This window comes from Anopheles bellator, chromosome 2, assembly GCF_943735745.2.
Source record: "Anopheles bellator chromosome 2, idAnoBellAS_SP24_06.2, whole genome shotgun sequence".
Taxonomy (NCBI): Eukaryota; Metazoa; Arthropoda; class Insecta; order Diptera; family Culicidae; genus Anopheles; species Anopheles bellator.
In genome coordinates, this window is record NC_071286.1 from 44,324,801 (window position 1) to 44,348,771 (window position 23,971).

Sequence of the window (23,971 nt, forward strand, 5' to 3'; positions counted from 1 at the left end):
AAGCGCATGATGCATTTTTGCTCACGTTTCGAAAAGCATCCGCCATATAACTAGATAAATACATTACTGAAATAGTTTTTATTTTTTTATAAATTGTATTTATCGTTTTCTGTTATTGCCTTTAAGACTTCCACATACGGAACTAGAGCTTGATGCAAGAAAGATACCACCTAAGATTTGGCAGACCATCGAGAAGATGCAAATCATAAAAGAAGAGATGACAAGTAAACCAGAAAAATAGAAATTGATCGAACATGAATCGCTATGAATATTCACGACGAACAATTGATGGGGCAATTTATAAAATTTAACCATTCGCTACCCTTGCCATTCTTACCCGATTGACTCACATATCTTGAGGTCCGCCAGGGCTACAAAAAATGCCAATCAGCCCTCGAAGTATTCATACTCGACGTGAAGCTAGGCGTGAAGTTTTTTTTGGCAAATTTCAGACACATTCCTCTTATAAGTTCGTGTCGTCGCGCCAGCCGCGTACTGCGTGCGCCATTTTTCATCGCATATTACGGGGTATTTGTAGCAAGGATGGTGCCAATTGATGGCATGCTTCTCTCGCTCCGTAATGGGCAAATTATGGTCACGATTCTACTACAGTTTTCTATCAGTTTCTGTTATATTGCCGGTTAGAAAGATTGTGTCCGGTCCGTACGTACAATTTTCGGGGCAGGTTGAATTGAACACCCCTAAAAATTGTTTATCTCCATTTCGGACAGCCTGTAATCGTGACGAATGACAACACTGGTTTGGAAGGTGCAATTTACATGAAAATTATAGGGAACATGTTTAAGGGATGTTAGAGCTCACATTAAAATTAGTCTGTCAAAAGCGTAAACCGATCGAATTGATTAAAGGTTAGAGTTAGTTAAACATTGGTAGACAAATAAACGTTATGGCTCTTCTTTAACATTGCTACGTGTTTTTGCCACATTAATTAGTGAAAATTCAACTTAAAAACATGTTTTAAGTTACTTACATAGAAACCTCTATTTGTCCAAAACCAAAAGGGTCAAATCAAAACTAAGCGATGGCCAACACCTTTCGTGGGAAGAAAGTTTTGCAGCAAACTCTTTAAAAGTCTTATTCGCATTGGTATAATCAATGGGGTTGCAGATGCTGTTCCAAGGCCCCATAAAGGGAGTATTACGTCTTACTGGGGGGTTCAATTGTGTTCAATTGTCATCGACAAATACACTAAATTTAGTTTATTGCATTTACAAAAAAATAAACCTAGAACCGTGGTGACAATTTTAATCCTTTTATTATCCTACACAGTTGCAGATTTTGTTCTTGGCCAGCACATCTCAACCATCCTACCTCAGCCATCGCTTTACTATGGACGTGTGGTATCGTAAAAAGTTAGTCAAATGTCTGTTCACGAACGCAAAAGGCTGCCCCGCTAATCTTTTGGCACTGCCAGCATAACGGACGAACAGCGAGAAATCGTCGTTTGTTTGAGTGTAGCCATGCAATACTACGGAGGCATCGTCCACGACCAGAGGTTTATGCCCCTCTTGACAGCTTTAGCTCTTTTTCGCTTGTCTTTCATGCTGCAGTTTGCGCGATTCATCCGCTGACCTTCGTCGTCGGGTTTTCAGTTGGACGAAGTAGCGTAGGACATGACCGAACAAGGCACTAGGGTCGCGCGATCCTCGATAATTATTTTAATCCTCTTAACAAATACAATTTAACAAATGTCAAAGTGTTATTTATTCATAATACAACTTGGTGCTTCGTTTCTTTTGCTGCGTATGTGTAGCCGGCTGATGGCGATTATTTAAGGAATATGCTGCCAACATGACCCACAAGAGTGCCGAGATTTTTTTCATTCGAGAGTATGAATCCGGATGACCGCTCAAAGAAAGCCACGTTAGCACACTGTTCGGTGGTCCGTGGTTTAGTAATCTCCAGTTATAAATTCACTTACGCTAACCATTCTGCTCTGCCTAAGACTACATCTGCCTGTTACCGTCCGAAAACTGACGCAGCACAGAGATAGACGAAAGGAATCAAAACGTATAAAAAAGCCAAACACAAACCACATGAAAATGGACACTCCGTAGCCGAGGATTCTCCGAAAGGCTTTGCACCTCCGCTTGGTGTGCCTTCGTGGTCTTACTGCTTCTACCCAGTAGCACTGGGGATGATCCTAGAGAAACGGCTGCAAGCGAATCGGATGATGTGGATCAACACATCAGCAGTGTGCTACGACCGGAGACTTGTGTCTTGTTTTGTTTGCCTTCATCCCGACTTCTTTCTCGGCAGGCACGTGAGTTGCAAGCTCGACTTCTTTTGCAAAATGGCTACGTACTTTTCCCATGACCATGATCGCTTATGGGGTGCTTCAGATTTGAAACAGAGCCACCGGCCGAACCGACCAGACAAACATACACTGAGGGTGGCTAGGATTGCAAAATTAAGTGTTTTGTCTATTAATTGCCCAAACCGCCCGGGGTGAACGAAGGTTTGCTTGGATTGGTCCGAGCTGTTTTAACTCCCTTGCCACTAGCGGCAGTTGGTGCTTATGAAGCACTTTCTTCTTATCGTCGGTGTCGAAATAGGGGTAGCAGTTAGGTAAATAGGCAACGTCAATCGCAGCCGAAAACGGCAGATGAACGGAAACCCAGATCCTATGAGATACGCAAAGCGTGGAAAAAACAGGACCTTTGTTGAGTAGTTTAATTGAAAGTACAGCACGCAGTATGATTTTTATAATAGAAGTTGCGCTTTTTGTAACTCTACGTTTGTTCAAAACAAAATACAACTTATATAAACCCGTGCGATTCTCCTGAATAGATTAAAGTAGAAAATCCTTTTTGAAGCCTAGAGGGAATCCCGTTTTCCCTTACCAACCTAAAAGTTATTTTGGAACTTTCGTATAATTCCTTATTTTATTTTTTACGGGAATTAGTGAGTTAAAATATTACGACCGGTCGGCTCTAGAGTCACTGAGTAAGTGGTTTTACAATTGCTCAAATCCGCAGTTGAAATGTTTGATGTCTACTAGACCGCGTTTGCTAGAGTTCATAATCCGACCGAGCGCTCGAATAAAATATAGCCTGCTCAACTATTTTCAAAAAAGATCGTTACTTGGTGAGGTCGCTACAGTTGTATAAACTATAAATGATTTGTTCATTAAATGTCTATAATTATAAATTTATTCAACTTCTAATGGTACTGCCTATGGCTAGCAAATGACCTGAGAGTAAAAACAGTAGTAAGTTTGAAGCAAATTGATCTGACATGTTATACAACAAACCTTGTTATTGAGTAGTCCGTGATGTTGTTGACATCAAATTCTCACTTCATGCCTCATTTCTAAACCGGGATTAAACACTTGTGCTTCCAGTACACAAACGCGGTTACCGTCACCCGTCACAGGATCACGTGAATAAGTTCGTTGGCAAAGTGGTGCCCCCTTTTCACATCGCACCCAAGGAAAACGTGTCGGCGAGTTTCCCGATTAGCTTGACTGACTGTTGATACACGAGTGACACTGTGGTTAGATGCTAAACTACCATGTCACCCCGTGAAGCCTCAGGAAGATGATTTTAAGTCGCAGCATGCCACGGTTTCGCGCCTCCGAGGATTACCCGGGCGGTTTCTTTTCGGAGTTCTAAGCATAGCCACGTCACATTCTGTGGCTACCGTGAACACCTGTGGCGGCTCCGCAATAACATTGATTTTAAATGCCTTTAAAAAAAAGGAAACGGAAGCCTGAACTAAGAGACGCTCTGGCTGCACTATGGCTCTAAGCTTGACGTAAATGATTGATGGATTCTAAGTGTAGGCAAAGGATGAAGTGGGGCCTTTTCACTGTCAGTTGTGCGCGTCAAATCTGTTTGTTATGTCGCTATTTTGAAAAATATGGCCAAGATGATGGTAGTATCGTCACATTAGATTATGTCTGAAAGCTGCTCCGGTTGGTGTTATAGTGTGAAAGGCTGTGACTAACCTGTGCCTAAAATAGCGATAGTCGGAACTGAAACAATCTGCCGTCGGTTGGGTGTGTGCAGAAGGTAAAAGAATTTGTAAAAGAAGGTAAAAGAAAAGCAATTACAATTGTTATATGTTTTTTTTGCTGGATTTTTGCATGTAATTTATAGTAATGTAGCTATTAAATTGTTTATACTTTCAAATCTAAACATAACTATGCAACTTGTCCTTTTTACAGGAGAATGGTCCTAAGTAATCGTCCATTAGTTGAATTCATCTTTAAGAATGCGTGATTAATATAAAAGGATATTGTTCCGATAAGTGCATAATATCCAAACTAATTCGAAGCTGCTAAATAAACCGGTAGAACCGTTCGAATGAAGTAGTTAGAATAGCTCCACGGCTGGTTTTACATATTTTGAAGCGTAGTTAAAAATGGCCGTTTGCACAACTATGACAGCAGTATCCCGGACGAAAGTAACGAAGGCAAACAAGACGTAAATCAAGTGTTGCGCGTACTTTGGGCAAACTGGTCATACGATTCTATAGTTAGAAAGTAGTAAGATATTTTCAATGACACGTTTGCATCCTACACCGTACCATTGCCTAAGGATGTTTAGTATCGCAGTTTGCAACGTTTTGATAACGGTAAACAACAACGGTAGCGTAAGTGATAAATTTGCTTCCCATTCCGTCCAACAGTTACAATAACGGTCGAAGGAGATGTGTAGCCAAAAGCTAACAATTCATACGCAAATCGAATGAAGAAAGTTTGTTTGCATTTGCTACCGATGTCATCGGTTGCATGTGCTCGGAACAGTTGGCAGACGGATACACGTGGGCTGACATTACCACACATACGTACCAGACGCTCGTCCTCGGTGGTTCCCGTTTCCTGGGTTGACGCACACAAAACTTAACCTCGACCGGTAGTGACCATGGGCCACCTTAGTGCTGCGTGCTATGGGTGTGCTAAGAAGGTCCTGTCACATCCTGCATGCTGTCGATTCGCTTTCTGTTTCGGGAGTTGAGTCGTGGTTTCGAGGGTTTACGTTGCATCGGATGCGGCCAGGGGGTTCGTTTTATAATGACAAAACAATTCCCAAGCCCAAGTCTCCCAAGGCAGTTTGCATAGTGGCCGGTGTACGCCGAGATGCGGCTGTGATGAAGTAGTGCCGGCGGTAGGTGGTTGATGGGTTGGAGATGGTAATTTAGTTCTCCGTTCGGAGGGCTGGCGAAGAGCAAATATGCACAATTCGGGTCGTTTGCTTTTTTGTTCATGTCGTGCATGTCCTAGCTATGGCGGGACCTACACAACCGAAAAGTTGAATCCACGAATCACGTAACAGACGTGTCGTGGAGCAGGAAGTGTTGAAAACACACAAAAATGGGCTTAATCCGAGAGAGAAAAAGAGAGAGAAAGAGAGAGAAAGAGAGAGAGAGCGCGTCAAACGCAATCTGTGTCCTGCTAATGGCGGATGCAGTGTGTGGGTAGTAGCTGTGAAAAGTGTCAACGGTCTTAAACTTTCACGGCAGAAGCCCCGGCACCGGCCTAGTTTGGAATTGATCGCTGCCGTAGCCCTGTCTGACCTGACTCCACACTGGGACTTCGGGCGGGGGCAATGGTGCAAAAAATGGTGCTGTAGAGTAAACATGCATGCTTTCCGGTTGAAAGATCAAAAGAAGTGGTCGGTACTTCGAGCGGCTCGGTCTGTTCCTGTCTGCGGAGACGACGCACTCGTCGAGACAGCGGCAGAACGGGTGCATGTGGTGGCCTGTGGCTTGACTGGCATCCAAGCGAAAGAAAAACTTCTACTAGGTCAGGTACGGCAGGGTATCGACAGGCGTCTGACGTCGCTCGCACGTGGTTTGTACTACGCCGCAACTAATGGCTGCCGCTGCACCGGGGCACCGGACCGGTGGCAGAGGACGCGTGTGTTCTAAAACACGACTTCGGGACGAACGGGGAAGCTGCACGTGCGCACTGCCGCACTGCCAAAGGTTCCGCAGAAAAGCTTCGAAACCAGCTGATAGAGCTCGGTTGGCCGAGTCCTTCTCCGCCTGGAAAGCTTTCGAGTTCGGGCGGTGAGACAACTACATGTGAACTGGATGTCCCGTTCGCGCGTCAACCACAGAACGAACTACGAGAACGCCACAGGACCAACGGACGTACCATTGCCCTGATCTCGTTTGGGCTTGTTGGTGGCTCTCCACAGGAGCAGTTCTACGGACACAAACGGGCCGTGCAAGCTTTGGCCTGGAGGTAGTATTTGTAATGCTGTTAGCATCGAGGGTTAACAGTATTAGTCATCGTAGTAGCAGCTGTGGTGGTAGTAGTAGCACTGTTCTTCGTCATCATTCCTTGGTGGTTTGCTACAAATGTTTTGAATATTTATGAGTGGGATTATAGATGTTTTACCCCCCTCGACCGTTCGCCCCTTGCTTGCGCTACGGTCGAGTCGCCAGCTCGCTCGATTCTGCTTCTTCCGCTGCTACCCAAATCGGTCGATGATGGCTAAAGCGTTGTCGTTCCGATTTGTTCATCAAACTGAACTGCCCACTGGAACCGGCTGGACCGGCCGATGACTAGTTGCCAGCAGGAACACGCGTCCAACGCCGGCCAGCGTCAACGTACGTCAATCTTGACACCTTCGAGCCGTACGGCTACTCTCTCCGTACGCCCTGTGGCGGAACATCAAAGCGTGGTTCCGCTCTCGGGCATCCAGCGTGTGACCAGCGAAACTTTTTTGGACTCACCCTCACGTGTGGGACAGGGGAAACATTTTGTCGATGCTTTCAGGTGAACTTCACGCTTCCACGCTTCCATGCTTCATCAATTACTCACTTGACCTTTATAGGGCTTGGGCGTGCGATTCTGGTGCCTGGTGACGAACACAGGGTTGATGCGTTCTTGGGATAAGGCAATTTCTCGCTCCACTCTGCCATGGATTCGATTTGGTTTAACATCGTTCCATCGTTCCGAGTTCGGGCTACGCCCGGCACGCTTGGCCAGACTTGGCCTGGTATCAGAAAATGAATGCAGTTTTATCATGTTTGCGTTGTGTCTAAAGTAGCCAAGTACAGGCAAATAGTACAGCAAAACACCCCCTGACGGTTTCTTAACTTTCTCCCATGGGAAACAGTAGCAAATCTGGGACCGGGTAGCAGTGGCCTGCGAACCAATCGATCGATCGATCGATCGAAACCTAATCAGACTAATTGAATGATTATTTGTACACACGGCTCCGGCTTCGGCAGTCCGCTTGATCCGCTTGTTCGTTTGCATTCCCTGCACGACGCACAGCGAGGGCGCAGATACAGCGTTATGACGTTCTAAACGTTCATAGGATGAAAAGTTTTCGTGCCGGTTTAGTTATTTTTTGCGACTTTCGAACTGACAGAGCTCGTATTCGCTCCTATCATCTCCTGAAGGGCAAATGTGTGTTTCAGCGCAGCATTAGTTCACGGGCGATAGGAGCGTATATCGTTCGACAGGTTCGCCTCGTTGCTGGGAGCGAATCCTACAATTGGGTCAATACTACCCACAACTCGTTGGCATCGGCCACGTACGGGGTCTAATGCTACCATATTAAATTCTACGCCAATGCGCTGTGTTTGGCGTTCCTTACTCAAGCAATACCTTAAATGCTAACGAACTGTCCCGTGTAGGTTTCAATGTGATGCACAGAATGTGTTAAACTTGCACATAAATCCTGTACCATTGCTTTAATTTATTTGATACTGTAACAAACCCAGACCTGGACAAAATTACTATTTCACATCAATCACTACAGTTTCGATTGTTGATTTGCCAGCTCCCTTAATGTTCGGCGAAGTATTTTTCCGCTGGCAGTTTTGGGAATTTCACCTACAAATCTGACGCCGCCGCGGAGTTTCTTTTCCGACGACACTCGGCCGTCGACGTACTGGCGTACTTGTTCACCCGTTAAGGTCGTCCCGTCCTTCGGTACCACGTACGCCATCGGTAGCTCGCCGGCTCGATCATCTGGCACACCGATCACTGCTGCATCCTTAACGTCCGGGTGCGAAAGTAGCACCGCCTCCAGTTCGGCCGGGGCCACTTGAAAGGCTTTGTACTTGATCAGCTCCTTCAAGCGATCCACGATAAAGAAGTCCTGGTCGCTGTCGTAGTAACCGATGTCGCCCGTGTGCAACCAACCTTCGGCGTCGGTCACCTGGTCGATGCCGATGTAACCCTTCATGATGAGCGAACCCTTGAAGCACAGCTCGCCATTCTGGTACGGCCCGAGTGCTTTGCCAGTGTCGAGATCGATTACTTTACCCAACTGACCGGGACGCAGTCTCCCGACGGTGCCCGGCTTCGGTGTTTCGCCGTCGTAGAACGTGATCGCTTGGGTTGTTTCGCTCATACCATAGCCTTGCCGAATCTTCAGCCCGGGTGTTTTGATCCTGGCGTAAATCAGATCCTCCACCTCCTTGCTGAGTGGTGCCGCTCCGCAGGTGATCATTTCCACCGACGACAGATCGAACTCGTCCACCAGTGGATGCTTCGCTAGAAATACGGCAATCGGTGGCACAATGTTTAGCACGTTCGGTCGGTACCGCTCCACACAGCGTAAATACGTTTCGGGATCGAACTTCGGCAGGTAGACCGTCTGTAGGCCCACGCCCAACAGGCCGAGCATCGCCATCCCGCCGGCCACATGGTACCAGGGCAGTATATCGACGAAGCTGCGGAGCTCCATTCGCTGCTCCAGCACTTCTCGCGTGTTCGCCATGGTGGACATTATGTTGGCTTGCGTGATGAGCACCCCCTTCGGAAGACCGGTTGTACCGGAGGACATGACGATGATTGCAGCCTCGCTGGACGTATCCACTGGAGCCGGCAGAAAGGAGTGCGCAGTGAGCGATTTGCTCGATCTGCGTAAGCAATCGGCAAAGGTCGTAGTGCGACCGTAGGCGTCGTAGTTGATGATGATAGTAAGCTGCTTGCCGGATTCGCAAGCACGGTACAGGGCCGGTCTGGCTTGTGCAGACACAAACACTAGCTTCGGCTTGGTGAGGTTGAGCGCGTGTATCAGCTCACCTGCAATGAAATGGCTTCGAATTATCTTATCCCGCGACACACTGAGTGACAGTTCCCGACAACACTTACGCGAGGTGTAGTTGGGGTTGAGCAGGGCCGCAGTTGATCCAATCAGGAACAGTGCCACGATCGTGATCGGGTACTCGATGCGGTTTTCGGATATCACCGCCACCACATCGCCCGGTTGAACTTTGTGATCGTGAAGGTACGATGCCAATTGGAGCGATCGTTCCAGCAGCTCGGAGTAGCTGTACTCCTGTCCGGTTATGCCGTTTATGAGGGCCACCGCGTCTGAAGGTTGTTGCAAAACTTTCAAAAACAACTCACCCAACGATCGCGTCCCAAGCGCGAGGTTCGAGGGCGCCGGTGGTCCAGAGATGATGTGTGTTTCGGAGGCCATCGTACCGAGAGTCGTTGTTGGTCGTCTGCTGGCTCGATTGATACTACGGCTCGTGCCCGAGATTGCTGCTCTCTACTTGTCTGTGCTATCTGCTGGAGCCTGATAAAGCAGGTCAGCCACTCTCATGCACCCCGTTCAATTTAGGAGGGCCGTTTTGTTTGCCCAGTGAGACAACGAAAATTAATTTTAACCATGTTGGACACATACATTCAAAAACTTTTGTAATAACATCTCAAGGAAGGGTACTGTTCTTGACAGAGTCGAGATCAAATCGTTGGAAATTGACTTGATGAAAGGAGCTAATGTTGAAAAATAAACTCCGAAATTGGGCATTAAATTCACTAATCTGTGAAAATGTAATTTGAAGAGTCCACTGTCTATAAATGCCATTAGAAAGCGCTGGTAATTACATATATACGTTTGAACACGAGTCCCTATCCGGGACGAAAGGCGCTTGTGCAATGCTTGAAGAGAAATTAATTTAGCTGAAAGGCCCTCGTAAAAACTAAAAGACCCGCTACGGTGGTTTGTGAAAGCGACTGGAGTGATTATTTATCCCCGAGCTGCAGGCCTCGGTGGACGAAACATTGGTCACACTTTATCGGCCAGCAGGATCGCTGAGTTTAACTGCACTTTCCTCAGTTTGCAAAGTTTACGTAAGGTTTTTTTAGACGGGTTTCATGTTCAGGATGCGAGGGGACTTTTAAACTTACGGCTTCCTCTTCTGGTGATGGCTAACTAATGCAGCCATTAGCTCTGCAGTTAATTAACGAAATTGATTCTACGCAGCGAGCTGCTGCCGTAGGATGAAGTGTTGTCGTCCACTTTCCGGCACAGTAATTGTTGAGGAGTGTGGCAACCGGCAAACGGGTTTATTATTTTTCTTTAATTTAAACGGGCTCTGGATGGGATTTGCGTTGAGAGTGGTAGAGTTAGGAAACCACCGGAAGTCCTTAGGTAGGACTTTGTCGGAAGCTAGCAGAAAATCCATTTTCCAGTCCGTCGGATTCCTCAGAATGGTGCGATAAAATGGGATGCGTAATATCTTTTTATGTAAAAGGGACAATTATTCTTTACAACATATTCGAGAAATGTTCTTCTTTTTCAAAGGCCTAGGAGTTTATTAGTTGACAACAAACAAATTTTGGTCTCGCTTAGCCCTAACATAAAGAGCTTTCTAGAGTTTAGCTCTCTGCTGCACTGACTGTCGTAATTGTCGTCGCAATATTTTACCGCTACCCGTTTTGGGAATCTCGTCGATAAAGAAGACGCCTCCACGAAGGTGTTTGTGGGGTGACAGCTTGATGGCCAAGAAATCGGCCACTTCCTGTGCTGTTATCGTTTCGTTCGGTTGCAGCACTACGAACGCTGCCGGTAGCTCGCCAGCCGACTCGTCTGGGAGGCCGACGACGGCCGCATCCCGCACTTTCGGGTGACTAAGCAGCACATCTTCTAGCTCGGCTGGCGGTACCTGGAAACCTTTGTACTTGATGAGATCCTTGAGACGATCGACGATGAAGAAATCCTGCTCCTCGTCATAGTACCCAATGTCGCCCGTGTGAAGCCAACCACTGTCGTCGAGCATCTCGCGTGTAGCTTCCTCGTTGTGGAGGTACCCTTTCATAACCAGCGGTCCTTTGACACAGATCTCCCCCGTCTGTCCCGGTCCGAGCGCTTCGCCACTATCCAGATCGACCACTTTAACGTACGTGGTTTTGTTGACCCTCCCAACCGAACCGGTCTTATCGCTCACCCTCGATATGACTCCGAGCGATGTTTCACTCATCCCGTACCCGGTGCGCACGGTTCCTACGGTCGGTAGACGGGCAGCTACCAGTTCCTCGATTTCCTTGCTCAACGGTGCGGCCCCGCAAAGAATGGCGTGCAGCGAGCTGAGATCGTACTGGTCGATGAGCGGATGCTTGGCGAGGAACACCATTATCGGCGGGACGAGACTCATCATCGTGATGCGATGGTCTTGGATGGTACGCAAGAAAAGCCGCGGTTCAAAGCGCGGCAACACCACCATCGGCACCCGGTTGAGGCAGCTGTTTAGTGAAAGCATGAAGCCGAACACGTGATAAAAGGGCAGCAGTCCGAGCACCCGCAACGGTACCGGCAGCTCGGTGTAGCGTGGATCCTCCGCTTGGTACGCCATCACGGTCATCACGTTGCGGTGCGTCAGTTGGACCGCCTTCGGTAAACCGGTCGTACCCGATGACATAACCATCACGGCGATCTGGTCCCGCAACCGCACCGGTCGGGGCGTAAAGCTGATCAAGCTACGGAGCGGACTGCGGTCCAAGAAGTGCTCCCACCGAGGCACCACCGGCGTGTCGCTGCCGTCAAATGCAACGAGAAGCTTGACGTACGGCAAACGATCGCGCATCGCGAGGATAGTTTGGAGTGCTTTGCGAGACGCGAATATAGCCCACGGTTTGCATAGTTGCAAGGCATGTCCCAGCTCCGTGACAGTGTACGATGGGTTCAATGGCAGAACCGTCCCACGGAGCATGATCGTTGCGAAGGTGACGATGGGGAATTGTAGGCAATTTTCGCTACATATTCCAACGACCGTGTTCCGTTTCAGGCCAAGTCTGTGTAAGCGATTGGCCAGCTTAAGCGAGTGTTCGAGGATCTGGCGGTAAGTAAGCGACTCTCCAGTGACTCCATCAATCTGCCGGAAGTATCGGCGAAGGTGTGGCTATTAGTTCTTGCCGACTTCATCGATGTTGGTTTGCGCTACTTACCAGTGCTACTTCCGTACCGTTTCGATACAATCGTTTCACCACCAGCTCTCCGAAAGAATTGCAACCGTCTTCGATGCTGCGCTGAAGATCTCCGCCATAGAGTACGTTACGTTCGGTGATCGGTACTTCCATCGCTACCGGTACAATGAGTCGAATGACCACACAGCATCACTTGCCGGGGTTGTGTGCTAAGAAGTCGGGAGTGAGTTTGCATTCTTCGCGCGTTATCATTCTGTGCTGCCCCTGCCATGTAAACATACGGTGATTATGATGCTCTCTTATCACATCGCCCGGCCAAGGCACGGTGAAAACAATCGGGTTATACAATCGTTTTGCTTTTATTGGCTACGTTGTGTGGTCCGTTTTTATCGGCCATGACAAGACTGAAAACCGTCCGTCCCCCTCCACCCGATAACGCGTGGTTATTGATTTAAAGCTTTGCCTTGCCCAGCAGTGCGGTTAGCTCGCGGCGAAGAATTTTTCCGCTAGCCGTCCTGGGTATTTCGTGCACGAACCGCACGCCACCGTGCAGATGCTTCTGCTTAGACAGTCGCTCGGCCACGTACTGCTGCACCTCGGACTCGGTTAGCGTTGCCCCCGGTTGCAGCACCACGAACGCGAACGGCAGTTGACCGGCAGCCGCATCCGCCAGCCCGACCACGGCGCAGTCCCGTATCTTGTCGTTCGTCAGCAGGACTGCCTCCAGTTCGACCGGCGGCACCTGGAAGCCCTTGTACTTGATCAGGTCCTTGATGCGATCGACAATGTAGAAGTTTTCGTTCTCATCGAAATAGCCCGTATCGCCACTGTGCAGCCAGCCGTCGCGGTCGATCATCGAACGGGTTTCCTTCTCGTTGTTTAGGTAGCCCTTCATCACCAGCGGTCCCTTGATGCAGATCTCGCCGACCTGGTTCGGGCCGAGGGTGTGGCCCGTCTTCACGTCCACCACCTTCACCCAGCTCAGTTTGTTCACTTTGCCGACGCTCCCGTGCTCGTCAGTGCTGCGTGTCATTACACCGAGCGAGCTTTCGCTCAATCCGTACCCGACCAGGATCGTCAGCAGGTGCGGAAGACGCTTCAGCACCGCCTGTTCGATCTCCTTGCTGAGTGGGGCAGCCCCGCAGCCGAGCAGCACCAGCGAGCTGAGATCGTACTTGTCGACCAGCGGATGTTTGGCCAGGAACACCAGCAGCGGTGGGGCCAGCGAAGCCACCGTTACGCGGTACTTTTGAATGGTGGACAGGAACAGGGTGGGCTCGAACTTGGGCAGCGAAACTAACTTCCGTTGGTTCAACAGTGAGTGCAGCACCACCATGTAGCCGTATACGTGGAAGAACGGTAGCAGACCGAGTGCAACCTGTTCGAACGGAAACATTTTGGCCCCTTCGCGCATATACGCCATCACGCACATCACGTTGTGGTGTGTCAGCTGGACTGCCTTCGGTAGACCGGTCGTGCCGGATGATAGCACCATCAGGCCGACCTGCTCTCGCAGTTTCACCGGCTGTGGCGTGAAGGTGATGAACTGGGCTCGGTTACGATCGAACAGCTCCCGGAACAGCGTTACGCGAGCGTTCGGTTTCTTGTCGCCGAACAGAACGGTGAGCTTCAGCGAGGGCACCGTCTTCAGTAGCGGCTGCAGTGTGGCCATTGCGAGAGGGGACGCAAAAACAGCCCGTGGCTGCGTTTGCTTCAGAACGTGAGCCAGTTCGGTGGCAGTGTAGGCAGGGTTCAGCAGGATCGGGATCGCGCGTAGGTAGGTCACCGCAAACGTCACGATCGGTAGCTCGATACGGTTTTCGCACATCACCGCCACCACCGTATCTTTCTTAATGCCCAGCCGGTGGAATCGGTTGGCCAGCCGGACCGAACGCTCCAGTACGTCGGCGTACGTGAATCGCTCATCCGTGAGTCCATCAATCTGTGGGGCGGATAGAGCTCGAGGTAATTTAAGCCACGAGATACTGCGATCAAGTGCCACTTACGAAGGCTATATCGTCGCCATTCTCCTTCAGCCGTTTGATGATCAGTTCTCCCAGCGATCGACAGCCAGCTTCGATCGGCTCTTCCAACTCTCCGCCGTAAAACACGTACTTCTCGTTGACGCTCATGACGCTTCGCCTCACTGCGCGAACGGTTGGAAAACACTGCGTAAGTCGAGATCGCGGGTTGCGTATCTCGCGCTGTTTCGACGGAATGGGTTAGCGTACGATCGTGTGCGTGCTACAGCTGGCGAGCGAGTATGTGTGCTGTATTTGATTAAAACATGGGTGACGCCTTGGGAACGTCCATAGATAACGTAACAGTGTCGGCTGCACGCAATACAAGTAAAAGTGAAGTGTGGTTAAATATTGTTGTTTCTGATGAACCACTTCATTTGCTCAAGAATGGCACATAATTCTGAGACCAAAACATAAACTTCAATAGCTGAATTCGTCTTCGTAGAAATGTTATTTGTAATTGTTGCTAATTGCTAATTGTTTGCTAATAGTTTAACAATTTTTTGTCTATAAGAGTAGGCAGAGTGTAATTTTAATAAATTAAAAATTTAAATTGCGATAACTGATTGTTCTGCTAGCAGGTCCTTATTCTCTTGTTTGGATTTGTTGCCGTGTCATTGAAAAAGCGTAGATTGCGAAATTGGTGAATTGATAAGAATTGGAAAAGGCTTACGAAAAGAAAAACGTTATCAACCAGCATTTGGGTAAGGTTAATCAGTGGAAAGTTTTTTGTTTTTTTCGAGTATGTGCTTAAAGCAATAGTCAGCTTATCTGAATTTAATTTAATATGTTTGAATTAGGTATATTTTGTGTGTGTTTTTGTACGATACGGAGTTGATGAATTTTCATGTTGTAAATTGTTGACGGGTTTTCCAGGTTTGTCTGAGCTAAGCAAAAGTGGTTTTAGTTAAAAACACATCAAACTCGAACGTCCATTGCACCAGCACAATGTTCACGAGTTAAAGATTGACAAAGTGTGGCCCATTGTGGCTTTCTATTGTATCGCTGAGTTCGAAGATTGAAAACTGTTTAAGCTTGGATGGCCGGTTGAGTGACAAACGGTCCCGGGATTCGAACCAAGCCCAGAAGAACGGCCCTGAAGAAAGAAAACAATTCAAACTGGCTTGTGCGAGACCATGAATTTGAGGTGAAAAAATATCCGACTGTCGAAGATCACACTCTTGTGGTTAAGATTGTGATGTCCAGCTAGAAATTTATGAAACTTATTGTAGTAGATATTGATGCTCTGGCTGACAAGATTTTGGAACGTGTTCGAATCAGGAGGACAGGTTGGTTCAGTGACAAAGAACAATACTTTTGTTTAAGGTTAGCCAACATTTTCAGCGATCTTCCAAGCAACTAGGAGCTATGTTGATCACGGATCGATCTATTTTAAACACATTTGCGACCCTTGTTGTGTCGGAGTGGGATTGTTCACTTGGCCAAGAATTGCGCCACGTTTGGCAGGCACCTTGCTTATATCGCTTCGTTATCCAGTAAGGGATATATCGTTCGTAAATTGGAGTAACCAGCAAATGACTGAATTCCTGTACTGACCCTTGTGTTGGACCCACTTCTGATGATGTTGTTCAAAGTTATGGAATCGTTAAACTGTAACAGCTTATGTATTTATCATCACTCTGTGTATGTCCTGAACTGTAGCACCGTTTGGAGTTAATTACTGTTCAATTGTCAATAGGAATGCCGAGCATACTAATTAGTTGGTCAACTAATGTGGCGTTCGTGTGAAAGATTGAACATAAAAGCCCGATCTAATGTTTTTGGTCTATAATATGCAATGCAATTATTCAGAGGGGCCAGACATGAATTTTGTAATGCCAACATATTGATTGTGCTGATGACGTTGGGTTAAAGTGAGGATAGATCTAACTGATGAATGTTATCACCTAACAACAAGACTTTTACCTGTTGAAAGTATAATTTATGTATAAGAATTGCTAAACAGTTAATTGTAGACCACGATGGCGAGAGAAGTCTTCATCAATTATAGTTTACACACATTCTAGCTACGTTACGTTGAATGAATTAAATTTTATTTCTACAAAATACAAACTCTCTCGGAATGAAGTTGTGATTTTCGCAATAGTGACAACAGTCAACAGTCGTTTGCGTACAATAAATGAAATGGAATGGTATAAATGTAGACCCTTAAGTGCGAAACATAAGCCGACCTACAAGTAAAAGTATATACAAAAGCATTAACAGTTCAAAAGTGTTTATGTTCAAATCATCTGCTTTTCTAACGCATCTGCTCCGAATACATAGCGCACGAACCTGTGTCCATCGCTATCGTGCGTCTATACCAACACAGACGTGAAAACATGATTTGCCATTTCACAGCGTGTGCTATTGATGCGGTGTTAGATTACCCCTCAGCGGTCAGTCAGCGCCAGTCCGTCAGTTAGTCACGCAACGCTCGCGCGAGCTGTTACCTTATACGCGCCACCTCGCCCGAAACCGGTTCCGCAGCAGAAGGAAGCGGCCAGGTGGGACTGTTTGTTTTGATTTGGCCGCTGTTGGTGCCAAAGGTGCCAAAGGGCACCTTTCTTGAACCGGTCAAAGGGCAAGTGTTTCGCATTTTGAAGTTGAAAGTATCGAGTGACGGTACACCTGGAAGCTATGCATACGAAAGAGGATGATCGCTACGTACTGTACGGGGGACCCGACCCGACGGATCTTGATCATTTCGGTTCGCTCGGGGAAGTCATCGTAGAAGAGCTGAAGCTGCGACCGACAAATGTCGGCTTGGTAGGTATTGCCAAACGTGCTAACATATTGAGAGCCCTATCTGACAATGTTTCCAAACGTATCTAGATTGAACCGGTATCGTCGGTAGAACTCACCTACGGCCAGATATTGAACCAATCGGTTCGCGTAGCTTCCGGTCTATCCAAACTAGGAGTTGGACCATCGGACAATGTGGCGATCGTCAGCCAAAACAGTCTCGAGTATTGCATGGCGATGTTTGGCTCCATTTTCGTCGGAGCTCCGTTGGCATTAATCAACCCTGCCTACGTCGAAGGTAAGTCTCTCAGCTGTACAATCAGTCGTCATGTACTTATCTTGCTTGGTTAATCGATAAGAAATTGTACTTTCGCCCAGGTGAGCTGAAGCATGCGATAAGTTTGGCGAACCCTAAGGTTGTGTTCATTTCACCGGACGTGCTGGAGAAGCTTATGAAAGCGGTTCGTGGCCTACAGCTGACCGGAGTACGCGTGATACTTATGGGTGACCATCCGGCCGCCAAATCGTACCGGGAGGTAACTCCTTACGCCACCTTGATAAGCGAAACGGTTGATTCGTCGCGGTACAAACCTGTGCCAGTGGACAAGACAAGTCATGTGGCGCTGATCGTGCTCTCCTCGGGTACGACTGGCCTGCCGAAAGGGGTAGAGCTAACGCACCAAAGCCTCATTAGTACCATAGCGCAATCGAAGGAAGCTGCCAAAGTTCTCGAGTTGCCAGATCAGTTGGTAGCGCTGGCCGCGACTCCACTGTTCCACGTGGTAGCCGGTGTCGGGATGCTGAACATGGTGACCAATAACTGTCGATGCGTGGTGATGCCGAGGTTCGATCCTCACATGTTTCTAAGTTGTATCGAACGGTACAAGGTCAATCTGATGACGGTGGTTCCTCCGTTGATGGTGTTCCTGGCCAAACACCCTATGGTCGATGACTACGATCTATCCTCGCTGTTGAATCTGATCTGCGGGGCGGCACCACTGAGCAAGGATATTGAAGAGAAGGTTCGGGAGCGCATTGGGGTGCCATTTATACGGCAAGGGTATGGCATGAGCGAAACGACACTTGGTGTGCTGATGCAAGACGGGTACGACAACAAGATTGGTAGCGTGGGGCGAGTGCGGCTGGGTCAGTGGGTGAAGGTGATCGATCCCGAAACGGGCCGCGCTCTCGGGCCAAATCAACGCGGCGAGCTGTGCTTCAAGGGATCGCTCATCATGAAGGGTTACGTGGGCCTGGATAAACCGATCGACGAGGATGGATGGCTGCATACCGGAGATATTGGCTACTACGATGACGATAAGGAGTTTTTTATTGTCGATCGCATCAAGGAGTTGATCAAGTACAAGGGCTTTCAGGTACCGCCCGCGGAGCTGGAGGCCATACTGCTGGAGAACCCCAAGATCAGTGATGCGGCTGTGATTGGTGTGCCGGACGAGCGAGCCGGAGAGTTACCGCTGGCGTTCGTCGTGCGAGAGTACGGCGAGCAGATAACGGAACGCGAGGTAATCGATTTCGTTGCCAGTCGGGTGTCGGAACAGAAGCAGTTGCATGGCGGAGTACGGTTCGTCGACGAAATTCCAAAGACTGCTAGTGGCAAAATTCTGAGACGAGAGCTTCGGGAGTCTATCAAAGGGGTAAAGGCAAAGCTGTAAGTCGCAGGGCATGCTTGCAGTTAACGGATCTAGTTTTTCGCACAAGGTTGATGACTTGTTTTATTTTTGGGTGGGCTGTCGTTAAAGGCAAATAATAAAATCGCACTGATTCAATGATTTTATGGATGAATGATTTATTGATGTCCTACCAACCAACCAAAGCAAACGTTACGTTTTCTGTAAGAATCAAATTGGATGCTCATTTATTTACTCACTTACTTACTTACTTACTTACTTACTTACTTACTTACTTACTTACTCACTTACTTACTTACTTACTTACTTACTTACTTACTTACTTACTTACTTACTTTCTTATCAAAACACTTTATTCATTTATGCCACTTCGTTTGGTCTGTTGCATAAGTACAAGTCGTTCTTCTATGCTGTGGCCTGAAATATACTACAACATGCGCTCCTTTACAGAACGCCCCAAAACATACAAAAGATTACCGAGCATTCAATTGAAAAATTACATACAAATGGATATCGTTTTCCTTCACGACATCGTGTTATGTTGAACCCCAGAATTGTGCATGGCATTGTATCGAAATGGTACCATAATCCTTGTAATCGTCATTTATTGTTGGGTCGCCCGCTTCCCACACAATTCCGAATGCCAAAACAATTTCACCATAGCCGCTGGCACCGCCACATCCAACGTTCAGTTCTGAAATGAATAAAATTAATTCCTCCGTTGATCCCGTGCGAGAATGTTGTTCAAAGGCGAGATGCAATGTCCATGCCCGCGAGTCTATTGAAATATTGTTGTGAACGCGTGCAAAAATGTGGATAGCCATTTTTCGCCATCACTTCATTTGTATGGCTCTTCGTCCGTTTCGGTATGTTCCTAACGGTGCCAGAGCCAGACCGGTTTGGAGTTCTTCGGAAAATAATTCCCGGAACATACCCGGGGACACTTGTCTTCGGCTTTACTCACCCAGCGTGAAAATATCCTCGACGACAGCCGAAGAAGATCGAGGCAATTAATTCTTCCTCGGCGTTTTAATCTAACTCTTCGGACACCGTCCGTCGTGGGGCGAACCACGAAGCCGGACGCAACTGAGCGAGCGAAAGCCTAATGCCGCACAGCTGTGCTCGGGCCGAAATGGAAATGAAAGTTGCATTGCACACCGGAAACGCACCGAAAGGGGGGTGCGAAAAGTTTTCCGAGTACTTTTCGAGCCAGGACACTCCGGATGGATGTCCGATCGGAGCCCGAAGATACGCGGACGCGGACTGTGATAGACTCGTGCGGACGCAAACAGCTGGGGCGCCGGCACAGTTCGACCGGCCGACGGTGGACTGGTTGGAAATTTGTTTAGTTGCGAGCGAGTTATGAAATGAATTTATTAATTACCTCCACGCGTTGGCGCCATCTTTAGCGAAGCAGTTGGGCCGTCCGGTGCCGCCCGGAGGAGTTTGGTAGTTGAACAGTTTAATCTCGCATCTGATTTACACTTTCGGTTGCGCGGTACCGTACCAAGTTGGGCGGTGTTCCGGTAAAGGTACGATCGTGATCGCACGCTGCCGCCGTGGTGAGTTGAACGCGTTTGAAATAACATTTTCGCTACCACCACAAAATTATGGAGCGTGCTTGGACTGACTCTGTGGAGTGTGATGAAAATGTGAAGTGTTGTGACTGTGACCACGACGGTCGACACTAACTTGCCGTTCGCCGATCGTTATCGTCGGGGCTAGGAAATGGCCGGGAAGACGGGTTTATCTAAGACCGAAACTTAAATGTTTCTCCCCGTTTCACCACTGATTGCAGAATGTGGCAGCAGGGAGCATGCTTTCTGTAACTTTATGAGTTGTCCTGTTTTCGTTTTTTCCGGTCGCCTTACGTTGTACCGCCTGTTTGCGTTTCCGCTTCGGCAACGCCGGAAACATCTGGCGAAATGACTTTTTAATTAAATGCCACTGGATTACGAGTTTTACTTTTTCTTTCTCTCGCTCGCCCACTTATCAAAAGTAATCAACACTTTCGGGCCGGAAAGTATTTATGATGCTGTACCATTTATGTAGCAGTTGTGGCCGGCTAGTGCAATGAGTGCAAGGTAAGGGACGACGTTTGGAGACTAATGTAGAAACTTTATGATATATTTACTTGCTGCGTTTGCGTATTTGATGGCGAAGATCAATTTGATGAAGTTAACACCGAAATCTTGCTCAAATAAAATTTTACGCCTAATTACGGTAAGTAGTAATGGGACTAGGAATATCATCGCCCTTTTCTAAATGCGGTAGGAAAAAAATCTTGACTTTTAAATCCCTCTCCTGGTGTTTAAATGTTCGCCAGTAGATGGATGTGTTAAAAACTTCATAAGTTTGGTTAAAAAAAGCAATTATTTTTGTGTTTTGGCGAGTTTCTGTCGAGTCACTATAGAGGTGTGTGACCTTGCGTTGTCCTGATGGAACATAAAAACTCTTCTGTGCCAATTTTGACTTATTTTGATCGATCGCTAACGGCTTCAAACGGTGCAATTGTTGACAGTAGAGATCTGAATTTAGTGTTTGGCCTCACGGAAGCAACTCATAATAAATGATAAATGGCTACTAACATGCCGATCACTTGAATTATTTGTGAGTGCCTGAACTAACGAAACCACCATTGCACGTAATTAGCTGCGACAGTATCGGCACCATAAACACCATTCACAATTTCTGAATCGAATTGCTCCTGCGAAGGTTTTCCAGACTTCATTCAACGAATCAAATTATTTGGTTATAAACTAAGTGCGTCAAATTCGATTAGGGCATATTGTGACGGGCGTGAAATCCCATCAAATTAAAACAAAGTATAGATTCAATGAATTTGTAATCCAAAGTCTACCGAACCCTAACACAGTGCCAACGGTTAACCTCAGTCTGTTTACTCTATAGATCAATCAAACGAACAGGCCTACAGGCACAGGTAATCATAGCATTGCCTTTTGTCTAATTAAAAATTAAATTTAAGTGCATAGGCCATGAATTAAGTCAATTATTTTCAAAGCGATTGTACACGATAAAATACCAACACCAACAAAGCGACAATGAAGAAACCACAGTTCCATCTGCCTTCGGCAAAGTTTGTTGCGTCGTACTGCCGAAAGCTTGGCTGGATTCGTAAGAATTCTTCCCGAACCCTTCGACCGCACAGGACAGGACAGACAAGACAGGACCACCAACACAAAAGCAACGCAAGGCAGAGTTTATGGAGCCGACGAGTGAAGAGTTTCGCGTAAAACGCAAATCGTTCGAAAAGAAAAGCTTTAAAATTTTATCACTTCGATTCAGTGGCGCAGCGAATGGGTTGAAACCGTGAAGCGTGTTGGTTCGGAAACTTTGGAAAAGTTCTTTTGCAGTTTGCAGCCACAGTTTGTAAACGTTCCGGTTTACCATCGGGCAGTGAGCGTAGACGCAGGGACGTCCGGATGCTTCCCGAAGCATTAGAACACAGCAAAAATCATAAAAATGATAATAAAATAAAAGCAATAACAGCGAAGTGGCTTGTGTTTGGCATTTGCTGACCCGCGGGAGCACAAGACTTGAACCCGTCATCAAGCAAGTCTGGCATGTTACGCGCCGCAGGGCGAAGGCGTCACGATGGCGAATGCGGCAGATCCGTTTTTGGACCGTTTTATGTTGCCGATGCTCCACCACCGTGGCCAATAAGTGATTCTGTAGCACAACAAAGTAATAATGGTTGGTTTGTAGATGGAAATGAAAATTTTGGAATCATTTTCAGGCTTAAGGCAATAGAACTGGCCGTCGCGGAGATGCGCGAACGATTGTAGCATCAGCTCCAAAAATAAATATCTATCCGTCTACAAGCGATACACCATCAAATAGCTATTCGATGGAGCCGCGGTCTGGGTCAGCAGCGGCCAACGACGACGGTGTACTCATTTATGTTGCTATTAAACGCGTTCCATTGTATGTTCAGTTTCATCAGAAGATGGTTCGGCAACAAACAATAACGACAATAAAAATGGGTGCTTAATGTTGTACAATGAAACATATATTGAAATCATCAAAACCGAATGCTAAGCATTCATTGAATAAATATATATTCGAATCTTTTTAATAAGCAGTAACTCTTAATTTTTTTAAGGAGTGTTTTCTGTCGCAAAAAACTAACAAATACTCTGAAACTGAACACATCTATTGCGTATAACAAAAAGGATGAATTGCAGTTAATTATTCCGAACTTGCGCTGGTCACTTATGCAAATAATATGAAGTAAATGTGTTCCGAATCTGTAGCGAAAAGTTTATGCTGGACATTTGCAACGAGGGTGGCGTGGTGGACAACAACCACAGGGGACAGAACAGGGCATGGGTTTCATACGGAAGGCTCATGAAAAGTTTAACGAAATGACATATGGTGTAACAAGTCACAGATTTACATTACCATTAGACGCCTTCTACCTTTCATGGGCAGAATGTTGTCAAATAAGGTGCTATACAGCCTCTGTTCTGTCATCAGCTGGTGCATAATTTGTTCGCATCTGAAACGGATTTCCCGAGGATTTTCCGTTCGTTTCACTTCCGTTCGGTTCGAGTCGTAACGGCGGCATACTGTCTTTATCGCAGTGTTTCTGTTCATATCAATAGGCATATCGTTTGAACAAAATTTAAGGTGGGTCAAAAATATGTTTTAATCTTTTTTTTTTATTAAAGTAGCTACGCTGCAACACATTTTTGATTTTACTGTTTTTTGCGAGAGTTTGTTTGTTCTTTCAATTTTCGAATGTTTTCGAATTTGTTATGAGAGGCAGTTATTATTACGATTCCCATAAGCATTTCGGGGCACCCACTCTTATTCCGAGTAACTACTCGCTAGGGATTACAATGTAATTATTTTGATAGTGAAGGAAACGTGATCTAATCTAGTCCATTTGTACACTTGTTTCCACCACTGAGGACAGCTTGACACGTGCTTCGTTTACACAAAAGTAGAGAGCAACTTTATGGCACCATCGACATTTTCCGACAATGAGTATTACTACACTGAATTTTGATTTGAATTTGAAGCATTTATCAGATAGTATTTAGGCTTAGTGTCAAGAAAAATGGTGTATAAACCGCATTTGTTTCATCATAAATGTTGAGAATCGAAAGTTAATCAACAATCACAGGTTGTTTCGAGATATTTCGAGCAGAAGCTTTTATTGGGTAAATTAGAACTCGAGCCAAACATAAGTGAAATCGATACGCCTTTAACCTCAAACACTTTCCAATTGATCAAAAATGCTCCATTTATTTATCATATCAATTGCATTGACATGAAAAAGGGAATGCAATATTCAAAGCATAGGGCCTCTATAGAGTCCATTCGAGGAGCTCGAAACTTTCCGAATATCTGCCTGTAAGTGTTCCATCGCTCCAACCATCAAT

General features: G+C 46.8%; 4 protein-coding genes across 4 annotated transcripts; 1 reads left to right on the plus strand and 3 right to left on the minus strand.

Moving 5' to 3' along the window:
• Nucleotides 1–7,713: 7,713 nt before the first annotated feature.
• LOC131208551 (luciferin 4-monooxygenase-like) lies at nucleotides 7,714–9,439 on the minus strand. The gene is made up of 2 exons (XM_058201340.1): nucleotides 9,089–9,439; nucleotides 7,714–9,019 (listed from the first exon to the last, which is right to left on the minus strand). The coding sequence occupies exons 1-2, from the start codon at nucleotides 9,417–9,419 to the stop codon at nucleotides 7,740–7,742; spliced, it is 1,611 nt and encodes a 536-aa protein (XP_058057323.1). The 5' UTR covers nucleotides 9,420–9,439; the 3' UTR covers nucleotides 7,714–7,739.
• Nucleotides 9,440–10,570: 1,131 nt separating this feature from the next.
• On the minus strand, nucleotides 10,571–12,301 carry LOC131208818 (uncharacterized). Its single transcript, XM_058201718.1, has 2 exons — nucleotides 12,170–12,301; nucleotides 10,571–12,096 (listed from the first exon to the last, which is right to left on the minus strand). The coding sequence occupies exons 1-2, from the start codon at nucleotides 12,299–12,301 to the stop codon at nucleotides 10,597–10,599; spliced, it is 1,632 nt and encodes a 543-aa protein (XP_058057701.1). The 3' UTR covers nucleotides 10,571–10,596.
• Nucleotides 12,302–12,490: 189 nt separating this feature from the next.
• On the minus strand, nucleotides 12,491–14,298 carry LOC131211786 (uncharacterized). Its single transcript, XM_058205402.1, has 2 exons — nucleotides 14,155–14,298; nucleotides 12,491–14,090 (listed from the first exon to the last, which is right to left on the minus strand). Exons 1-2 carry the CDS (start codon nucleotides 14,278–14,280, stop codon nucleotides 12,600–12,602), a joined length of 1,617 nt encoding a protein of 538 aa, XP_058061385.1. The 5' UTR covers nucleotides 14,281–14,298; the 3' UTR covers nucleotides 12,491–12,599.
• A 2,479-nt stretch (nucleotides 14,299–16,777) lies between these two features.
• Nucleotides 16,778–18,808, plus strand: LOC131208313 (uncharacterized). The gene is made up of 3 exons (XM_058201000.1): nucleotides 16,778–16,938; nucleotides 17,005–17,212; nucleotides 17,293–18,808. Exons 1-3 carry the CDS (start codon nucleotides 16,810–16,812, stop codon nucleotides 18,585–18,587), a joined length of 1,632 nt encoding a protein of 543 aa, XP_058056983.1. The 5' UTR covers nucleotides 16,778–16,809; the 3' UTR covers nucleotides 18,588–18,808.
• Nucleotides 18,809–23,971: the final 5,163 nt, after the last annotated feature.